General features: G+C 41.8%; 1 protein-coding gene across 1 annotated transcript in view; it reads right to left on the bottom strand.

Moving 5' to 3' along the window:
* Nucleotides 1-709: 709 nt before the first annotated feature.
* Nucleotides 710-23,838, bottom strand: part of ELAPOR2 (endosome-lysosome associated apoptosis and autophagy regulator family member 2) — a 178,696-nt gene continuing 155,567 nt past the window's right edge. Inside the window, exons 17-22 of the mRNA XM_073551299.1 lie at nucleotides 23,230-23,323; nucleotides 21,480-21,581; nucleotides 9,248-9,374; nucleotides 6,744-6,922; nucleotides 5,739-5,904; nucleotides 710-3,327 (exon numbers count right to left, since the gene is read on the bottom strand). Coding sequence (XP_073407400.1) covers nucleotides 3,268-3,327; nucleotides 5,739-5,904; nucleotides 6,744-6,922; nucleotides 9,248-9,374; nucleotides 21,480-21,581; nucleotides 23,230-23,323 — 728 coding nt within the window. The 3' untranslated portion in view covers nucleotides 710-3,267. The remainder of the gene's footprint in view (nucleotides 3,328-5,738; nucleotides 5,905-6,743; nucleotides 6,923-9,247; nucleotides 9,375-21,479; nucleotides 21,582-23,229; nucleotides 23,324-23,838) is intronic.

The raw sequence follows: 23,838 nt of genomic DNA, 5'->3' as shown, positions 1-23,838 counted from the left end.
TGTAATTATTCCCTAGATAAATAGGAAGGCAAAAAAGAAAGCTAACTAATGACATGATTGACATCTGCTCCTGAAAAAGCCTAAATCTGTGATATTTGTATCTTAAGCTGGCTGTACACTTTAGATTAATGTCTACCAAACGCATCGATTTCAAACTCTCTTCTGACGGCAGGGGAAAGCAGTGTGCAGTTGGATGTCAAAACTGCAGCAGCTTACTGTCGCCTACCCATTTAGAAGGCATGCTTGCTCCATCGACCTGAGTGTGCACGTGTCGACAGAGGTAACTTTCAGTCAGCAGCTATCTAAAGCATAAGGCTAGCTGTCATTTTAGTAAACAGGTTGCACACACACTGATGGCAACATATGGTAAGATAGTTTAACTGTAAAAAAAATGGCAAAACTGATCCACAATCTACATTAACTTTGATTTTTGTCTCCCATAGAGAACAACGGTTGGTAGAAATCCGAATCTAACCAGTGACTTTCATTTTGTTGAATTTAAAGGCAACCTGTTACCATTAAAATACAGTATAATCTTCCAACAGCGTGTTATAGAGCAAGAAGAGCTGAGCAGATTAATATATAGTTTTATCAAAAAAATTCAGTATATCCTGTGTTTTAATCATTTAATCCTTTTCTCTTTCTGAATCTTTTGGTCCAGTGGGCGGTCCTATCAGTGACTGCCAGCTTTCCTTGTATAAGAGTACATACATAGACAGCTGTCAGTCACTGATAGGACCGCCCACTGGACTTAAAACCCCAAAAAGAGCAAAGGTTTAAGTGATTAAAACACAGGTTAATCTGACTCTTTACTCATAAAACTATATAACAATCTCCTCAGCTCCTCCTGCTCTACAACATGGTGCCTGCAGATTAGACAGTATTTTCATGGTGACAGGTTCTCTCTAAGTATTATTTGGCGCTATTTTGTTTGCTAAAACTCAAGCATTTTTTACCCGTCATCAGTTATGCCATTTAATAGCTCTACATGATTGTATGGCATTTTAAAGCCAGGGTGGTATTCCAGGTATGGCAGCACATATTTTTGCTGGCACCTGGACCGTTACATGTAAAACTGACTTTAGACTCCTATTAAAAAGATATAAGAAAAATATGCTCCAAAATACGAAAAGTATCAGGACTTAAATATTAATTGTAATCCAGGACTGCTATTATGGGTAAAATACGTCTTAATGAATTTATGAAAGTACAAGGCACTAGCTCATGGGAAATTATTTAAATTGAGCAAAGGGCAGTTACTGAAATCTTAGACTGCAATGTATGTATGATTAATGATTATGCATTTACAGTGACTAAATATACAAGGCTGACTTTGTTGCCTGGGGTTCAGAGCAGCTTCTTTTGCACATTATTCATATATAGGTTACTGGGTGAACATGTCTTACTGTATATTTACTGTAATATCCAGACAGAGTGTGACCTACCATGGTTGCCATCAAGAATTTTTAGAAACATTATATAACCCCATTTCCCTTTCAACCCTATGTCCATTCTCCCATACCTCCCTATTAGATTAGGCTCATTGCAAGCTTATTCTGCTAAGCAGATGAGCAAGAATTTATCTTCATATAGTGAGGGGTCACAGTGCAGAAAGTGCAAATTTTGGTAACTATTTCTTTGCAATTTTTTACATTTTACTTCATTAGGGTATGTCCACATGTGGAGTTTTTGTGTTTTGAGTTTTCTGAAATCTCATGAATGCACTGTATTTTTCTGCACGCATTTTGAGCCCTGCCACATTTTTGTCAAGACACAGCAAGTCAATTGTTGAAATGTTCTTTGCAGTGCTTTTCAAACGTTAAAATATATGGGTAGAAATCGCAGGTAAAAATGCTGCAAAAACACATTGAGAAATGTGACACAACGCAAAGTATTTTCGGTCACCACTGTGTTTTATCAATGCAAAAACACAATGTGTGAACATAGCCATAGTGCACCCTTACAATTTATACTATTAACTGAGTAAGAGCCTTCTAAGGCTGGTTTTACACTTAGCGTATTTTTGCTGGCCATTTTTGCGGTCCCAATAGAATTCTATGGGGCCGCAAAATCGGCCTGCAAAAATTAGTAGGAAGGCCATGCTCTGTATGGCCGTGAGGGCCGTATTTGCGGCCGTGAAAAAACATCGAGCTTGCTCGATATTTTGCACGGCTTACGGACACGGCTGCAACGCATTTCAACGATAAGTTGTTTTTGCGGTACACCATATTTGCGGATCGTTTTTTCCCTGCTATTTGTTATAACAGGGGGAAAAAGGCGATCTGAGAAGGTTTTTTGCGGCCCGTTTTTGCGGGAGACCGCAAAAATCACAGCAATACGGCCCGTAAAAACGGGCTGCAAAAAAACACGGCAAGTGTAAAACTAGCCTAAGAGGTTCACATGAATGGAGTCTCAATACCAGACACATTCCACAGAAAGGAGTGTTCATGGATATAGATAAAAGCAGGCCTTTTTTCCTAATCCCATACTATCTCTTTAAGATTGCAATATAACATTGGAGCAAAACAACCTCAAAAACTGCAGGTTCACATCTAAAAAGTTGGCTTAGATTGACCAACTATATTCTCATGGTTCATCTGAAAACCAATGATGGATTATATGGAAGGGTCTTCAGGGATCGCAACATCAATAAACTATTCTAAGAATGTGTCATCAATGTCACATCTGTGGAGGTCTGGCTCTCTGCACCTTCGATGATCAGCTGTTTGTATGGGCTAAAGAGCTCCAATGAGGTATGTGGACTTCCTTTTTTTAACCCTCCATCTACCTGCATTTCTTCATATTTGAGATTGTTTTCCATTCACTGTTCTTATTTTTGATTTTGTAAAATGCACTATTTGTCATTTTTCCTTCTTCTACACTTCAAAAAGTATGTTCTGTTTTTGCTATGTTTCTGCTTAGATTTAAAGCCTAGATGGGGAAATAGATTTTTTTTTTATCTATGCAGCAAGTGTCAGGAGGTGAGAGGATAACAGAGGACACAACATGCACAAGAAACGCACAACAGGCTAAACGTCTTCAGCATCACTGCGTTCGTCCTGAGATGAACTTGAATTTTAAACTTCCACATATTCCATTTTTGGCAAAATACTCTGTCAGGTAATAAGGCAGCCAAGATTTTTACTATGTTGTGATATTTCAGTGCCTTTTTCATCTTCATTGGTACCGTATATTGATTTCTTTTTATGATATGTTTTTTCCTTAAAAAAAATTGTTTTTCACAGTCTGAAAGGCAGCGTCCTGACTTCATATATTTTGTGGCCGTGAGGATTTCAGATGTACAGATTCAAAGCAGTGTTCTTTCTCCTGTAATAATACAAAGATTGAGCACAATTACCAATAAATTGTATTAAAAAATTGACAACTTTATTTTTATGGATTGCGTACATTTTAATCCTATATGTAGTAGTAAATGACCATTAACGGAGCTATTTTAAATGTCTACTCTTGTACATATTACCTATTCATACCCCTTCTCAGGACCCTCTTTTGTGAACCTCAAAAGAGTGTTTTTATGAAAGAGCCGATTGTGGCATTCTCCAATTGGTCCACCCATTAATATGAAAGGCTGGCATGTAATGCTACATTTCTTCTGCAAAGGGTACTGCATGAGAATTACAGGGCCGAACATTGGCATCTCCTAATGACATCATGCCAATGAGCTAATTCCAATCTGCTGTACAATTAGAAAGGAGAAGTCTCTGCTTTTTACTGCATTGCCACATATGACCTCTTGTTATGCAAAATCGTATCATCAAATTTTGCATTATATTTTTTGCCTACTTCATTATCTTAATAGGGATTTTCTATATTCTACTATTTTTTTTACCTACAAGCTCAATCTTGTGCATAATAACAAACTGAACTTTACTTACCCTCTCTGAGTCCTGTGCTGCCTCTACCCCAGTGTTTGTTGGTCAACTGCTCGGGCGGTGTACCATCAACACCGCTGAAGCCAATCACTAAGCTCAGCAGCACCTCATGTCGTCTACATCAGTTGAGCTCAATAATTAGTTGTAGCGCTAACAATATGACATCACACCTGAATCCGATCATTAAAGGGAACCTGACACCCCCCCACAGGGCGTTTTTAACTAAAAGAGCCACCTTCAGCAGCACTAAGGCTGCATTCTGTGAAGGTGGCTCTTCTGTTTCTGACCCCCATTAATGCCAAAATATAGACTTTCATAAATAGGTCCTCATACCTGCATTCCATCACAGAGGTATGGAGTGTCCCTCTGTTTAAGCCGCCTCCCAGCTGTCCATCAACCCCCCTCTATAGCGTCCCTGTACCGCCTCCTTCTGTGTTGTTGCCGTTACATGTTGTCGGGCGCCTGCGCTGTGACAACAGTTCTCGGGCATGCGCAGTGCGCGCTGCCCGGGAACTGCCATCAGGCTATCGCGCCTGCGTGTTTCTGAGTCCCCAGATCCTGCCCCGCAGTGTGTTATGAAGTATTCACACTGCGGGGCTGGGGCCTCCGCAACACGCAGGCGTGATAGCCTGATGTCAGTTCCCAGGCAGCGTGCACTGCGCATGCCCAAAAGCTGTTGTCACAGCGCAGGCACCCGACAACATGTAACGGCAACAACACAGGAGGAGGTGGTCCAGGGACACTATAGAGGGAGGTTGATGGACAGCTGGTAGGCGGCTTAAAAAGAGGGACACTCCTTACCTCTGTGTTTGGAATGCAGGTATGAGGACCTATTTATAAATGTCTATATTTTGGCACCCGGCAGCATCTAATGCAAACAGCAGCACCGGAGATAAGCAGCGCAGGGACGCAACAGCGGGTTGATGGACAGCTGGGAGGTGACTTAAACAGAGGGACACTCCATACCTCTGCGACGGAATGCAGGTATGAGAACCTATTTATAAAAGTCTATATTTTGGTGCTACTGGGGGTCAGAAACAGAAGAGCCACAGAATGCAGCCTTAGTGCTGCTGAAGGTGGCTCTTTTAGTTAAAAACACCCTGGGGGGTGACAGGTTCCCTTTAAAGCCTAGGGCGAAAGAAGACCCAGGGAAGGTAAGCAAGGCTCAATGTATTATTTTATATATCACTGAGCCTGTCGGTTAAAACTAAGTAAAATGGGACAAACCCTTCAAGCATTATGTACATCTACACATATTTTATGCTTGCTGCTACTGACTGGGTTAGAGCTCTTTCCAAAAGCCATTTACTTAAACCACCACTTCAGCTGTTTTTTTTTTCAGTGTTGGAGTGGCCCTTTAAACGCAAGCCTCCTGCCTCCATTCTTATACTCATCTTCCTGTGGCTTCACCTTTTACTGATGCAGCTTCATACATGCAGTGCCATCGTGTGCCTGTAACTTCTGACTGGCCGGAAGTCAGACGTTACATCACAAGAGCTCAATGCAAGTCTATGAAAGCCAGAACGAGGTCAGAATGAGGCTCTCATAGAGATACTTAAAAAGTGAATATCAGTGCACTCCATGAAACACTGGAGTTGCCGGCAGGTGACTTTTCATTGAAGACCGACAGAAGCGACACTGGAAAAGGATAAAGGCGGCTGCAGATGAGTATGGGCCAAGGGAATTACATTTAAAGCACCACTTCATCGGTGCAATAAAAAAAAACGCTGGAGTGGTGCTGTGACATGTTCCTCTCATGCAAGAGATCTTGCTTTACCAACATCGAATATTGACTAAGCTGATAAAATATTTTACAACTGATTTTTAAAGTAAACGTAGCCTCACCTTTGTAGCAAGAGACTTCAGCTTTCCCAACAATGACTGTTTATTGGTATACACCACATCATCTTCATTGTCTTCTCCTTCCATTATGGCACAGCTGTCTGGAGCAGGAAGCTCACACTCCTTAGAATTAGCGGTCATGATAAGTTTAGAGTACTTGTATTCCAGTCTGTATATGAAGAGATATCATTGACTTATTAATTTCTGTTTTTATTTTTAACTATTTCAAGCAGTTGTCCAGGACAAGTGACCAGCCCTCTTGCATCAGAAATACCAGGAACTCACGCTAACATGATTTGGTAGGTTGCAGTCATGTAAAATGAATGCATACCTTTGCGTCAAGCATGGACAACCTCTCTAATACCATCTCCCATGGCGCAGTGTCATTTTCTGAACCTCCAATATAGCAGACAGATAACAAATAGATGAGATATTACATATTTTAGATATTATGATGATATGATTCACTTACCAGAAACTCTAAAACGTAAGAAACTTACGTCGTACAATTTGTTCACTTATATTTATTGCTTTTAAATCTGATTACTAAAAGACATGTTAAGGCTCACTTCATACACAATCCTCAAAAAACAGGATTGAGACAGAAACCCCAAACAAGCCTTTCACTATTATGAGGCCAACTGAGTCATTTTGAACACTGTGTGGCCTCCGTCCTTTCAGTGTTCATGCTTATTAAACATGTACAAAAAAGTGGCAGACCGGGCAGTCTTATCAGGCCTTTAACTTAGCTCTCATTCACCATATTTTGAAAAGTGTACTAGTGACACAACTGAAAAACATAACAGTTAATGCTATTTTAAAATAAGGTATTTTTTTATTTCTGTATAAAACACAGACATATAATTTATTCATTAAAATTATACATAATAAACTTTAGTAAATAATACTAATATTATTATTATTATTATTATTATTATTAAGTTTAGTAAATCTACATAGAAATAAGGTACAGAAGAAAAGACAGACTATAGAGTACTATATACTTACTTCTGATTTTTCTTCCAGAAGTAGCAGGTCAGTGCTACAAGAAGAACTGCCACAAAGGCACCGATTCCAGCACCCACTTTCAGCCAGAAGTCTATTGACTCACACGCCGCTGTTCTTTTTTCTGGAAGGGAGATGCCTCGCAAGCAGAGTTTGGGCTCATTCCAAACATAATGGGTTTCCTTCAATATAAAGCAACATTTTTAATATCCAAAGTTAAAACTTAAATATTTTAATTCCTATTTATTAAAGAAGCTCTCCTCCCATCAAAGTTTTTATTCTCTTAATATATTGCAGTCATCATATTATATAGAACTGTGTACTTACAATTGCTCATTTTTCCCTTCTACCCATTTAATTATTCACTAGTCCATTAGGTCTATGACATCATGTGGTTAAAAACTGACTAGCTGAATCCTTCTTAGCTCTATGTAGAAACAGGAGGTTAATTTTCCCTGTATGAGTCATCTCCCGCTTCAACTCCTGACCAGTGGCTCCACTCCCCCCGCCAAAGACTTTGCAGTGATGACTCATGTAGGGAAAAAGATTTCCTGTTTCTACATGGAGCTTAGAAAGATTCGGCTAGTCAGTTTCTAATCACATGATGTCATAGACCTAATGGAACAGAGAAGAATATATGGGTTAAAAGGCAAAATGAGCAATTGTCAGTACATAGTGCTATACAATATGAGGACTGCAAAATATTAAGAGGATAAAAATTTTGATGGGAGGAGTGCTTCCTTAATGCATTTATACATATTGGAATTAAAAAAAGGAGAAAAAATTATATAAGCTACATGGTAAAGATATGAGAGCAGGAAAGTCTAATGTAGCATGAAACATATTTCCTATCTTTGAAAAGTCTCTAAAGGCTGTTCTGTCCCTACCTCATGCTTCTATACTGTAGCTCGGTATGCTAACTCAGTGTCTGGAGGGGAATAATTCCCTTTTAGCAAGAATACGATGATGATGATGATGATGATGATGATGATGAACTGCAAACAACTTTTCAATTGCTGGGAAAATTAGGTGTCACAAATACTGAGAATGACCCCGAGCCTTACCTTGTATTATAAAGAGAACATTAGGGTCTGTAATTCGACTCTTGACTAAGTGGAAATGTTATTTGATTATATTATTTTTTAAAAATTAAAGTTAAGTAATTTCATTTAAAAATGTAATTTAATTAAGTGAATGTAATTCACTGTTTATTATTTTTTTATTAATTAATGCTTATTAATTAAATGTAATTAATTAAATGTTATTTGATTCTATACCCTTTCATTTATCTCCCAAAACACATACAAATTTACAAAACAAGAAAAGGCATAAATGAAGCTTGGAAATAAGCAATGCTCATCCTATATCCGTAAACTGCTATTATGAGCTATGAAGTGTGACAGCCTGTGAACACCGACTATATATAGCAGGCACGATAGCGATGAACATCACTGTGTAATTCCTATATATTATCTTCCAATAATTTAAAAGGGAATCTGTCACCCCCAGGGACGTATATGACCTATTAATATAGGCATACAGGTAATAAAAATGTTACACTAGTCCTACCTGTATGCCTCATATTAGTGGTCTTGTTGTGGAGAAATGTTATATTCTTTCTTTATACTAATTATTTCTTCCAGGCTCTGGGGTGTGCCGTGCCTGGAAGAAATCCCTGCCTTCTCTCCTCATGGTAATACTACCCCCCTCCCATCCGTCTCAGATACGGCTCCGGAATTCTGCACCTGCGCCCTGCAATCCCTCAGAAATCCATACCTCATCCTCCCTTCTGTGGGCGCTGCATTCAGGGATCTTCTGTGCAGGGGCTGGTGAGTCACAGTAACCTCTGGTGTGTGCATCAATAATTTGCTCTCTGCACTTCCTCCCTGCACAGTCATCACTAGGAACCATGTGTACATGGGGATGACTATGCAGAGAGGAAGTGGTGCAAGCATCTTATCGGCGTACACACCGGAGGTCACTGGAGTGGAACTCGCCTGCGCAGAAGATCCCTGAATGCAGTGCTCACAGAAGGGAGGATAAGGTATGTATCTCTGAGGGAGTGCAGGGCGCAGGATTCCGGGGCTGTAGCTCATGCTGATTGGAGGGGTTAAGTATTACAATGAAGACAGGAGGCAGGGATTTCTTCCACGCACAGCACACCCCGGAACTTGCACGAAATCATTAACATAAAGACAGAATATAACAACATTTTTCAGCATCAAGACCACTAATATGAGGCATACAGGTAGGACTAGTGTAATATTTCTAATAACTGTATGCCCATATTGATTGGTCATATATGTCCCAGGGGTGACACATTCCCTTTAAAAAAATAAGAAAATGGGCTCTAAAACTAACAACCAAGTAACAAAGAAAGTTATGACATATAACAGAGGTGCAGTCCAGCACAGAGTACTCCCCCCAAACATGGCAGGGTACGGTAATGATTCACATATGGAAAAAGTGATTAATCTGTACATGCAAAATGCATGCTAGATAATTACCTGGTGACCTTTCTTACAAGCTCCTTCTATTTTCTGATAGTCATTTTCTGTACAAAGAGGACAGGCCTCTGCTGTCTCCCAGAGAAAATAAAAAGTGCAGCCATCGCAAGTGCCTGCAGGGCACAGTCTGAAAAAAGAAAGGCAAAATATTTATATTTTTAGTGAGCATGTAAAAAAAGGCTCTCAAAAACGCAAGGAAATAATGTAAGTAATCAAATTTAGCTTATAGATGCAGAGGTGCTGCAACATTATAAACTCACCAACACACAGTGGGAAAATAGCCTTAGGGTGGGTGTATACGGCATCTTTAAAGGGAATCTGTCCGTAGGATCAGCCCACCTGAGCTGTGTTAGGGGCTTGCGGAATGCATCAAATAATATTAACGTAAAGACAAGGTGGGTTCGCAGCCCGGGGTCCACCGTGCAGAGATGTTATCTACTGCCAGGTAATGGTGGATGCAAGATGGCGGTATAACAAACACACGCGGGTTAACCTCACCTGTTATGTAAAAAGCGGATAACAAACACACGCGGGTCAACCTAACCCGATATGTAAAAGGCAGACCCTGTTGCTTCACAAGGCCGCAGTGCCGCAGCGAGAACTCTAGTGTCTTGGTCACAGGACTCTGCCCCAAGGACACGGGGTTAGAGTCCCTCTAGACCCACTAGCATTCGGTGCCGCAACTGCGGTGCCAAGGAAAGTAGAAGATTTAACCGCACGAAGTGAATGCAGCGCCACTCTGGTGGAAGCCATATATTTCATATATATTTAGCTCTGGTTGGGATAGCACGCGTGCAACAGATATTAAGTGCAACGGGATCAAGTGTTTTGCAGTTAGACAATGCATTGAAGCTGATGTTCCTCTCTTCTCTTCTTCACACAGGTATTTCATTCCATCATCCATGTATTTCATTCCATCATCCATGTATGCTGACAAGTGTGAACTGCATCATATATTGCCAGATATTTTTATGGTATTTCATTCCATCATCCATGTATTTCATTCCATCATCCATGTATGCTGACAAGTGTGAACTGCATCATATATTGCCAGATATTTTTATGGTATTTCATTCCATCATCCATGTATTTCATTCCATCATCCATGTATGCTGACAAGTGTGAACTGCATCATATATTGCCAGATATTTTTATGGTATTTCATTCCATCATCCATGTATTTCATTCCATCATCCATGTATGCTGACAAGTGTGAACTGCATCATATATTGCCAGATATTTTTATGGTATTTCATTCCATCATCCATGTATTTCATTCCATCATCCATGTATGCTGACAAGTGTGAACTGCATCATATATTGCCAGATATTTTTATGGTATTTCATTCCATCATCCATGTATTTCATTCCATCATCCATGTATGCTGACAAGTGTGAACTGCATCATATATTGCCAGATATTTTTATGGTATTTCATTCCATCATCCATGTATTTCATTCCATCATCCATGTATGCTGACAAGTGTGAACTGCATCATATATTGCCAGATATTTTTATGGTATTTCATTCCATCATCCATGTATTTCATTCCATCATCCATGTATGCTGACAAGTGTGAACTGCATCATATATTGCCAGATATTTTTATGGTATTTCATTCCATCATCCATGTATTTCATTCCATCATCCATGTATGCTGACAAGTGTGAACTGCATCATATATTGCCAGATATTTTTATGGTATTTCATTCCATCATCCATGTATTTCATTCCATCATCCATGTATGCTGACAAGTGTGAACTGCATCATATATTGCCAGATATTTTTATGGTATTTCATTCCATCATCCATGTATTTCATTCCATCATCCATGTATGCTGACAAGTGTGAACTGCATCATATATTGCCAGATATTTTTATGGTATTTCATTCCATCACTCCTGTGGTGGGTCTTCTTTTTTTTTTTTTTTTTTTTTTAAACTATTTGGTTTCTGCTTTGAAGTGTAGAAAGGTTTTTTTCCCTTTCTCTGTTTGATGGCCTTGTCCAGCGTTAGTTATTTACCCTGCATAGTAATGCCTGCTCTGGCCTTGTGCTAATTGGTTAATTACTGATTGTGGCCTTTTGGTGGCTGAAGCTAGCAGACATTTCATTTCATATATATTTAGCTCTGGTTGGGATAGCACGCGTGCGGGCTCACGCGTGCAACAGATATTACGTGCAACGGGATCAAGTGTTTTGCAGTTAGACAATGCAGTTGGACAGGGCAGGAGACAGGTAAGGTGCATAAGTTTTTCATGCACGCATGCTTCTTGGTCAGTCGTACTACATTTGCATTGATCATATCAACCTGCTGCTTTTTTGTCTTCACCTCTGCTTTCTAACAACTCACCTGCCCTTTTACACATTCTGTGCACTCTCTGCATATCCACCCCTCCCTTTTCCCCTCTCCCATGTATAACTCTGAGGCTCTATTGACATTTCTTACCCACACCAAACCATCCAAAACCACCATGCAGCACTCAAAACGTTCATACAAATCATCCCACCACCTGCTTTTTCTGTTTTTTCTCCTTTTAATAGTTGCAGGTGACATCTCCCCCAACCCTGGGCCTCCCTCCACCAGCATACGTTACTCTCCTCCATCTGCATATAGAAACCCTGCTAATCTTATTAACATTCAGTGCATGCCTTCTCCTCTCACTTTCCAATGTGCTCTCTGGAATGCACGGTCTGTGTGTAACAAACTGACTTACATTCACGATCTTTTTCTCTCTAATTCCCTTAACCTTCTGGCTATTACAGAAACCTGGATCCAGCATTCAGACACCACCGCTGCTGCCGCTCTCTCGTTTGGTGGGCTAAAATTTTCACATACCCCCAGACCTGAGAACAGACAGGGTGGAGGTGTTGGTTTGCTCCTTTCATCACAATGTGCTTTCCAGGTCATCCCCCCGGTTCCCTCACTTACATTTCCTTCCTTTGAAGTCCACGCCGTCAGACTCTTTAAGCCCTTCCCCTTACGAGTGGCGGTCGTTTATCGCCCTCCAGGCTCCTCCCGCCAGTTTCTAGACCACTTCACCACCTGGCTTACTCACTTTCTATCCTGTGACATCCCCACCCTCATCATGGGAGACTTTAACATCCCCATCAATGATCCGCTCTCCCAGTCTGCCTCTCATCTTCTTTCTCTAACTTCTTCATTCGGCCTCTCACAGTTTACTAATTCTCCTACACATGAGGACGGGAATACTCTGGACCTGGTTTTCTCCCGTCCCGGCTCGCTGCACGACTTTACTAATTCACCCCTCCCGCTCTCGGACCACAACCTTCTTTCCTTCTCTGTCAAGAATTGTCTCCTCACCCGGAACACCCCCACTTACCACACTTATCGGAATACACGTACCATTAATACCCAACAGCTTAGGGACAATCTCCACACATCTTTAGCCCCCATCTCCACCCTCTCCTGTCCAGACATAGCATTGTCACACTTCAATAATACACTGAAGAATGCCCTAGATGAAGCAGCACCTTCTATACGCAGAAAGACCCGACACAGACAACGGCAGCCCTGGCACACAACGCAAACACGCGTTCTTCAGCGCTGCTCGAGGTGTGCAGAGCGGCAGTGGAGAAAATCTCTCTTAGCAGAAGACTTCATCCACTATAAGTTCATGCTCAAAACCTATAACTCTGCCCTTCATCTGGCCAAACAATCCTACTTCACCACCCTCATCACCTCACTATCCAACAACCCAAGACGACTTTTTGAAGCCTTAAACTCCCTCCTGAAACCTAAAGTACAGGCCCCCATCACCAACCTCAGCGGTGAGGATCTGGCCACTTATTTCCTAGAAAAAATCAACCACATCCATCAGGATATCTCAGCCCTATCTCCTCAGTGCCTGGATCCCCTTCCCTGCCGCACCTCAAGCTCACTAGACATCTTTGAGCCTGTTTCAGAAGAAGAAGTTTCCAAGCTCCTCGCTTCTGCTCGGCCTACAACCTGCAACAGTGACCCTATTCCTTCACAGCTCCTGCAGTCTCTCTCACCAGTGGTCACCACTCACCTGACTAAAATATTTAACCTCTCTCTTTCTTCAGGTATATTTCCCTCCTCATTTAAACATGCCATCATAACCCCTTTACTTAAAAAGCCATCCCTGGACCAGAACTGCACTGCTAACTACAGACCTGTCTCTAACCTTCCCTTCATCTCTAAACTCCTGGAACGCCTGGTCCACTCCCGTCTAATCCGCTATCTCTCGGATAACTCTCTTCTCGACCCCTTACAATCTGGTTTCCGCTCTTTACACTCTACTGAAACTGCCCTCACTAAAGTCTCTAATGATTTAATAACAGCTAAATCGAAAGGTCATTGCTCCCTGCTGATTCTCCTGGATCTCTCTGCCGCATTTGACACTGTGGATCACCAGCTCCTCCTCACTATGCTCCGCTCTATAGGCCTCAAGGACACAGCCCTCTCCTGGTTCTCCTCCTACCTCTCTGACCGCTCCTTCACTGTATCTTTTTCCGGCTCCTCTTCCTCTTCTCGTCCCCTTACTATCGGGGTCCCGCAGGGCTCAGTCCTAGGCCCCCTCCTCTTCTCTTTATACACTGCCCCTATTGGACAAACAATCAGCAGATTTGGGTTCCAGTATCATCTCTATGCTGATGATACCCAATTATACACTTCTTCCCCTGACATCACCCCTATCCTAATTCAAAATACCAAGGATTGTCTGTCTGCTGTCTCTAGCATCATGTCCTCCCTCTATCTGAAACTAAATCTCTCTAAAACTGAACTTCTTGTGTTTCTCCCCTCTACTAACCTCACTCTACCTAACATCGAAATAACCCTGGAGGGTTCAACCATAACTCCCAAGCAGCATGCCCGCTGTCTTGGGGTCATATTCGACACTGAACTTTCCTTTACTCCGTACATCCGATCACTCAGTCGCTCTTGTCACCTGCATCTTAAAAACATCTCCAGAATCCGACCTTTTCTCACCTTTGAAACTGCTAAGACTCTTACTGTCGCTCTTATTCATTCTCGCCTGGACTACTGCAACTCTCTTCTGATCGGTCTCCCTCTTACCAAACTTTCTCCTCTCCAATCCATCTTGAATGCGGCAGCCAGGGTCATATTTCTGTCCAGCCGCTTCACCGATGCCTCCATCTTGTGCCAGTCATTACACTGGCTACCTATTCGCTACAGGGTCCAGTATAAACTCATCTCTCTCACCCACAAAGCTCTCCACTGTTCTGCACCGCCTTATATCTCCTCTCTCATCTCTGTCTATCGCCCTACACGTGCCCTCCGTTCTACAAATGACCTAAGACTAACATCCCCCGTAATCCGAACCTCGCACCTCCGCCTCCAAGACTTCTCTCGTGCTGCTCCAGCTCTCTGGAATGCACTTCCCCAGGCGATGAGACTGATACCTAGCCCTGACCTATTCAAGCGCGCTTTGAAAACCCATCTCTTCAAACAAGCCTACCACATCAACTACCCAGCAAGCTAACCTTGCCCTGTTCCCTCCTTCCAAATATTACTCTGAATCTGCACCCTACTATTCAGCTGTCTCCACACCCTTCATGCACATGATAACTGCACTTGATACTTGTCTATTGCACTTAAACACACGGGCTGATGACTGGATCATGCAGCTTTATATGAAAATCCCTATTGTAATTGCCAGACCTGAATTAACAAGCATTTTTCACCTACTGTGTCCCCCCATTTCCTTGTAGATTGTAAGCTTGCGAGCAGGGACCTCACTCCTAATGTCACTGTTTGAATTGTCTTAACTTGTATTGAATTTATTGTCTGTACATGTCCCCGCTTAATTGTAAAGTGCTGCGGAATATGTTGGCGCTATATAAATAAAAATTTATTATTATTATTATTAAGCCACTAACCAGCCTAGGCTTAGGACTGGAAAGCGCACTAATTGCGCACGGCGCCGCTCGGACAGACGCTGCTGAGACTGCGGTACAGTCGTGCCTTGTGCTGGATGGCACAATCTGGCAATAACACTTGTGCAGAGAACTGGCTGCACTGTGGCACACAGGCAATGCCACTACTAGGCGCTGACTCTAACTCTGATACCCTATTACATACACAACCAAAGGGAGGGAATCATAAGGCTTTTATAGTTGCAGCCTTCCGGGACCTTCCTAGTGGTCCAATCGGAGCAGCAACAGGATCTGAGCATGTGACCTCCGACCTCCAATGAGAGGTCATCCCATGGGCATGCTCAGTGGACCGAAAGAGGGACTTAGTCCCAGGAGCTGCTCGCTGCTGGCTAGTGTGGATTGCAATAGCTGGACCAAGGGTGGCAGCAGCAACCAAACCGACAGTACTAGCCTGGGCATGATGCCGGGATCGACATCTCTGCTGAGCAGCCTCCTCTGAGGTCGGGAAAGAATGGGAGAGCACAGAAGGCAAGGCTCGTGATTCCTCCTGTGCAGGGGAAGAAACCCGACGCCTAACGAGCTGTTTATATGGTCAAACTGAATAACATGATACCTTGATATCTGTGATGATGCTGAGCTGGCTGTCAGTCAATGCCAGGGAGCGGTTCCAGTCATCGTTCAGAATGTAGTGAGTGATGACTGAAGCTTCACCCGCCTCATCCCTAAGATTGAAAGCCCAAGGCTGTTGGGAGAAATAAGGCTTCCTACTGGCAGCAGAGCTCTCAGTCAGGGCACCAGACAGCTTCAAAAACACTATTAACCTGCAGATTAACCCCATAAACGCAGATTAATGGCATTTTTTTTACATGAAAGGTTCCCTTTAAAATAATCTCCAGAGACAGATTTTCATGAAGATTACTGTCTGGCCGATAGATCTTAACAGCTCATTTACATATAAGAAAAACGAGGATTTCTCTGGAATAAGACATCAGATCACAGATATCAAGATATCATTTTATTCAGATTCTTATTACCTGCATGCCCATATAGACGGCTTAGGAGGGTTGATCCTACTGACTGATCCCCTTTAAGACAACTTTAACCCCTTCACCCCCAAGGGTGGTTTGCACGTTCATGACCGGGCCAATTTTTACAATTCTGACCACTGTACCTTTATGAGGTCATAACTCTGGAACGCTTCCATGGATCCTGGTGATTCTGACAATGTTTTCTCGGAGAGTCCCTGATGTACCTAAACAGTGGAAACCCCCTACAAGTGACCCCATTTTGGAAACTAGACCCCCCAAGGAACTTATCTAGATATGTGGTGAGAACTTTGAACCCACAAGGGCTTTACAGAAGTTTATAACGTACAGCGGTACAATTAAAAAATCATATTTTTTCCACAAAAATGATCTTTTCACCCCAATTTTTATTTTCCCAAGGGTAAAAGGACCCTAAAAGTTATTGTGCAATTTGTCCTGAGTACGCTGATACCCCACATGTGGGGGTAAACTACTATTTGGGTGCATGGCAGAGCTCGGAAGGGAAGCAGCGCCATTTGACGTTTTTGGCTGGAATTGAGATCGGACATCATGTCGCGATTGGAAAACCCCTGATGTACCAAAACAGTGGAAACCCCCCACAAATGACACCATTTTGGAAACTAGACCCCCTAAGGAACTTATCTAGATGTGTGGTGAGAACTTTGAACCCCCAAGGGCTTCACAGAAGTTTATAACATACAGCCGTACAATTAAAAAATCATATTTTTTCCACAAAAATGATCTTTTCACCCTCAATTCTTATTTTTCCAAGTGTAACAGGGCCCTAAAAGTTATTGTGCAATTTGTCCTGAGTATGCTGATACCCCACATGTGGGGGTAAACCACTATTTGGGCGCATGGCAGAGCTCGGAAGGGAAGCAGCGCCATTTGACGTTTTTGGCTGGAATTGAGATCGGACACCATGTCGCGATTGGAAAACCCCTGATGTACCAAAACAGTGGAAACCCCCCACAAATGACACCATTTTGGAAACTAGACCCCCTAAGGAACTTATCTAGATGTGTGGTGAGAACTTTGAACCCCCAAGGGCTTCACAGAAGTTTATAACATGCAGCCGTACAATTAAAAAATCATATTTTTTCCACAAAAAGGGAAGCAGCGCCATTTGACGTTTTTGGCTGGAATTGAGATCGGACACCATGTCGCGATTGGAAAACCCCTGATGTACCTAAACAGTGGAAACCCCACACAAATGACACCATTTTGTAAACTAGACCCCCCAAGGAACTTATCTAGATGTGTGGTGAGCACTTTGAACCCCCCAGTGCTTCACAGAAGTTTATAACGTATTTTTTCCACAAACATGATCTTTTAGTCCCCAATTTTTTTATTTTCCCAAGGGTAACAGGAGAAATTGAACCCCAAAAGTTGTTGTCCAATTTGTCCTGAGTACGCTGACACCCCACATGTGGGAGAAAACTACTGTATGGACACATGTCAGGGCTCGGAAGGGAAGTAGTGACGTTTTGGAATGCAGACTTTGATGGAATGGTCTGCGGGTGTCATGTTGCGTTTGGAGAGCCCCTAATGTACCTAAACAGTGGAAACCCCCACAAATGACCCCATTTTGGAAACTAGACCCCCTAAGGAACTTATCTAGATGTGTGGTGAGCACTTTGAACCCCCAAGGGCTTCACAGAAGTTTATAATGCCCGGGCATGAAAATAAAAAAATCGTATTTTTTCCACAAACATGATCAATTAGTCCCCAATTTTTTCATTTTCCCAAGGGTAACAGGAGAAATTGAACCCCAAAAGTTGTTGTCCAATTTGTCCTGAGTATGCTGACGCCCCATATGTGGGAAAAAACTACTGTATGGACACACGTCGGGGCTCGGAAGGGAAGTAGTGACGTTTTGGAATGCAGACTTTGAGGGAATGTTCTGCGGGTGTCATGTTGCCTTTGGAGAGCCCCTAATGTACCTAAACAGTGGAAACCCCTCACAAATGACCCCATTTTGGAAACAAGACCCCGCTAAGGAACTTATCTAGATGTGTGGTGAGCACTTTGAACCCCCAAGGGCTTCACAGAAGTTTATAATGCCCGGGCATGAAAATAAAAAAATCGTATTTTTTCCACAAACATGATCAATTAGTCCCCAATTTTTTCATTTTCCCAAGGGTAACAGGAGAAATTGGACCCCAAAAGTTGTTGTCCAATTTGTCATGAGTACGCTGACACCCCATATCTGGGAGAAAACTACTGTATGGACACACGTCGGGGCTCGGAAAGGAAGTAGTGACGTTTTGGAATGCAGACTTTGATGGAATGGTCTGCGGGTGTCATGTGCGTTTGGAGAGCCACTGATGTACCTAAACTATTGAAACTCCCCACAAGTGACCCCATTTTGGACACTAGACCCCCCACGGAACTTATCTAGATGTGTGGTGAGCACTTTGAACCCCCAAGTGCTTCACAGAAGTTTATAACGCTCGGACGTGAAAATAAAAAATTATTTTTTTCCCACAAAGATTATATTTTTGCCACCAATTTTTTATTTTCCTAAGGGTAACAGGAGAAATTGGACCCCAAAAATTGTTTTGCAATCTGTCCTGAGTAGGCTGATACCCTACATGTGGGGGTAAAACACTGTTTGGGCGCATGGCAGAGCTTGGAAGGGAAGGAGCACCATTTGACTTTTTCAACTCAGAATTGGCTGGAATTGAGATCAGATGCCATGTTGCATTTGGAGAGCCCCTGATGTGCCCAAACAGTGGAAACCCCCAATTCTAACTCCAACCCGAACCCCAACACACCCCTAACCCTAATCTCAGCCCTAACCCTAACCCTAGCTCTAACCCTAGCCCTAGCCCTCGCCCTAACCCTAACCCTAATGGGAAAATGGAAATAAATACATTTTTTTATTTTATTATTTTTCCCTAACTAAGGGGGTGATAACGGGGGGTTTGATTTGCTATTTATGGCGGTTTTTATGTTTGGCGGCTGTCGCACGCTAAAAGACGCTTTTTATTGTAAAAATAGTTTTTGCATCACCACATATTGAGAGCTATAATTTTTCCGTATTTTGACCCACCGAGTCATGTGAGGTCTTATTTTTTGCGGGATGAGTTGACGTTTTTATTGGTACCATTTTCGGGCACGTGACATTTTTTGATCGCTTTTTATTCCACCCACCTTTCGTGTCTACCTCTTTCCTCATAGACTGTAAGCTTGCGAGCAGGGCCCACTTTCCTCTTGGTATTTGTTATAATCTACTGTATGTGATTATTGTTATGCTGTAATGTCTATTGTCTGTACAAATCCCCTCTGAAATGTAAAGTGCTGCGGAATATGTCGGCGCTATAAAAAATAAAATTTATTATTATAAAAAATAAAATGTATTATTATTATTATTATTCCGATTTTTGGGACGCAGAATGAACAAAAATCAGCGTTTCATGAATTTCTTTTGGGGGGGTGCGTTTACACCGTTCCGCGTGCGGTAAAATTGATAAAGCGGTTTTATTCTTCGGGTCAGTACGGTTACAGCGATACCTCATTTAGGTCTTTTTTTATGTTTTGTCGGTTTTATGCAATGAAAACTATTTTATATAAAAAATAATTATTTTTGCATCGCTTTATTCTGCGAGCTATAACTTTTTTATTTTTTCGCTGATGATGCTGTATGGTGGCTCGTTTTTTGCGGGACAAGATGACGTTTTCAGCGGTACCATGGATATTTATATGCGTCTTTTTGATCGCGCATTATTACAGTTTTTGTTTGGCGTAAAAGAACAGATTAATCCAGCTCACTGCACTGCCTTGCTGGTAGGATCCAAATCCTGCGCACGGATTTGACTAGGCAGTCAATCAATAGTAGAAAAAAGGGAAGAAAGTTCCAGCGCTAGGAATGGAAAATTAAAAATCCATGGAGGCGTCGAAACGCGTTGTTCTGCAGTCATCCGACTGATATGCTGTACCTGCTGGAATTTTAATATGCATTGGCACAATAAAATGGATTTTTAATTTTCCATTCCTAGCGCTGGAACTTTCTTCCCTTTTTTCTACTTTTTGTTTGGCGGTATGATAATAAATCATTATTTTTTGCTTCTTTTTTTTTTTTTTTTTAAGGGGTTCGCTAAAGGGGTTAACTAATGGGACAGTTTTATAGGGCGGGTCGTTACGGACGCGGCGATACCTAATTTTTTATTTCCAAAAAATGGATTTATTGGGGGAATATTTTTTTTTTTTTTCCTAATTTATTTGGCGATTTTTTTTTAATTATTTTAACACTTTTTTTTACTTTTTTTTTAACTTTATTACATAGTCCCAGGTGGGACATCACTGTCCTGTGACAGATCGCTGATCTGTCACATCACAGATCACTGTGACAGATCAGCGATCTGTCACAGGCAGTGCAGAAGGCTTCCTCATGCCTGCGCTTTGCAGGCACTGAGGAAGCCAGCTTCCTGCAGGCCCCCGAAGGCCCCCGTCGCCATCTTGGATTCGGGGGCCTGCAGGAAAGGAGCCCCCCGCAGCAGCGCTGCACATTGCGCTGCCGTGGGGGGCTCAGGGAAGCACGGAGGGAGCCCCCTCCCTGCCGATGCTTCCCTTTAACCCCCGGTACACCGCGATCATGTTTGATCGCGGTGTGCAAGGGGTTAACATGTCGGGGGCGGTCCGTGACCGCCCCTGACACATTGTGCCGGGTGTCAGTTGTGATAATCAGCTGACACCCGGCCGTGATCAGCGGCGCTCACCACGTGGGCGCCGCTGATCGCGGTAGACGTATTATCCCGTCCATGGGCATAGGGGCCCGGGTCCCATGGACGGGATAGTACGTCGGATGTCAGGAAGGGGTTAAAAACTGCCAAGATTTTCCGCTTCAGGTAAAAGCCAGAGGTCTTTTTCCTGAAAGGGCCTAGCTGGCGGCTTTGCCGTCTTTTTTAATTATTAAAACTATAACTAACCAGGATGACCATGCTACTTCTTTTCACCGCTTCAAGATTTCCACTCAATGAGCCCAGAAATATCATTATTGCCTCATTTGTGAAAATAATCAAAGCAAATTATACATATTCAGGGGCATAATTATAGGGGTTGCAATCGTACCTGAGTCTGGAGTCTAATGGGGAGCAAAAGATCCCTTTGGCCTTTATTATAAGATTAATACTATTAGACACCCTTGATAGTTGGGGGTCCCTGCTGGAGATTTTGTTTTAGGACCCCACAAGCTTCAAGATGTTTACAGCATTGGACATACTGTAATGCATGTGCAAAAGTAATAACAAAAAGATAATAAGAAAAGTTACGTAACAAAGATGAACTGCTGCAATAATTACCTGGGCACTGATATATCTCCATGACCAGGTTTTGTGGGATCACACCGCATAGATATAACTGTAGCTCTTCCTTTTTCACAAGATGAGGTTGCCGCAGAAGATCTGTTAATAATATGAAGTCTTTTAGCAACTTAAATGCCACACGTTAACGCTTTGGTATAAAAAAGGAAAGGGAATAATGAAAACTTTGGTAACATGAATCTTATTACAATATAACTTGCAGGTTTGACACCTTATAACTGTGCTTCCAAGGGAAAACTGCATTAAAGGGGATAACTTTAACTGTGTGGGTCTAATGGAATATAAGCAAAGCGTTGGGAGTTCCTCGCCAGAGCCAGAGTTAAGAGATGCTAACAAGAGAAGCATTATCCCTGAGGGACCCATCCTGTCCATGTCATTCATGTAATGGGACCTCTCAGGTCTCTTGACATGTCTTAGCGTTCTCCATAAAATTCCAATTCTCGATCATGTATTCATTATAACTGTTATTCCACCTCAAAATGTAAGAATAAATTGACAATGTGATAAATTACATTGAATTTCCTAGTCAAAAACGTAAGGCTCTGCACGTTCCGACACTGACAGCACTAATTATACAGTGTCAACTGTTAGCATCCAATTGTCATTATAGTCATGAATTTCTAGCAGGAATAACAGAAGAAAGGCACAAGACAGAGTTCTAACAAAAAATACGCAAAATTGTTATCTTATAGAGGATACAGTATTTACTAAAACAGACAAATCAGGAGAGTTGACAGGTCCTCTTTAAATACGGCTTAGGAAATAAGAGATGATCATGAAACAACTGCTTAAAGGGGCTGCCCATGAACAAAGTATGTTTCATTCAATACAACTTAGGATAATTAATAATGAGCTCCACAGTTGACGGTTAAAAAATTTCCTGTGCTGAGATCTTATAAATATGCCCCTTCTATGAACTGTGTAACAGCTGTGTCTGACCATGTAGAGCTGCTGCAGCTCACGGTCGACATATGCCACTGCTCCTGGTGATCAAAGGGAGCACAAGTATATTGCAGCGTCAAGTCAGTGACATAGAAGTTATAGCATCCATTGAACTCCTATGATACTGACTTAATTTATGATGGCCTTAGAGGGCTGGAGACACGGTAGAAACACTCACACCTGTGATAAAACAGCCAGGGAAATTTGATTCCTCATAAAGCAGCAGATACAAGCCCCTACTGTGGAATCTGTTTACACTGTTATCATAAATGAATTATGCTTCATACCTGGCCAGGAAAGGTGGTATGTGCTGACCATGATCCGGAGCAGCTCTGCATAGTCAGACACAGCCATTACACAGTACATAGAGGGTCACATTTATAAAATTACCTTATCACAGGAACATTTTTTGTCAACACATCCAATTGTGGAATGTATTTTTATTCCAAGATCTATTGATTAAAATGTACTTTGTTCATGGGAAAACCCCTTTAATTCTTTTCTCTATAGGTATCACTGGAATACTGAAGGACTACAACTATTAGAGGGGTCCAACCATTTACATTAATTATATATAAATACTAGGACAAATTGTTTAAAAGCATGACAGGTCAACTAAAATTGCTCAAAATTTATAATACACAATCCTATGCAATTTATGAAAACAATGTTGCAGATTCATCAGTCTCAAAAGAGAAAAATGATTGTGTTGGCAAATGACGCAAGAATATGACTCATAAAAAGTCTAATAATTAGCTTTATCATACAAAACTTCGTCGCTTCTTACTTGTAAAAGAAATTTATATCTGGTATCTTTTTCTGAGGAGGGAATGTATCAGATGTAATGCTGATTCCATCCAGAGTCCTTTCAGTGGTCGCACCTGAAATTCACAAAAAAAAGAAAAAAGTTATAGAATGTCTAGGAAAAGTATTTCAATACATGCACTTTATCCTGATCTATTTATATGCACATGAAAAATCCTTTTAATCACTGCTTTTAACGTTTACTTGTAAAAAGGAAGAATTTGCATAAAGTACAAATGCTTTACAGAAACATCAGCTTGTACAACTGATATTTGCAACAATTTCAAAAATGTACTGTCTCCTATGTAATGTATCCACCAGCTGCAGTGTGTCCTATGTACAGTAATGCATAGACATCAGCTCCAGTATCTCATTTGTGATGTATGCACCAGCGCCACTTTCTCATATGTATCACATATACACCAGCTGCACTGTCTTCTATGTGATGAATGTCCCAGTCCCACTATCTCCTATGTCATATATGCACCAGACCCACTGTCTCCTATATGATGTATGCACCAGTCCCATTGTCTTCTATAAGCTGTATGCATCAGCTTAACTGACTCCTATGTGTACCAGCTTCACTGTCTCC

Source organism: Dendrobates tinctorius, unplaced genomic scaffold, assembly GCF_039654945.1.
Source record: "Dendrobates tinctorius isolate UK_male_01 unplaced genomic scaffold, ASM3965494v1 ptg000174l, whole genome shotgun sequence".
NCBI classification, from domain to species: Eukaryota; Metazoa; Chordata; class Amphibia; order Anura; family Dendrobatidae; genus Dendrobates; species Dendrobates tinctorius.
The sequence above is the reverse complement of the archived record's forward strand: the minus strand, read 5'-3'. Positions and strand labels throughout refer to the sequence as shown.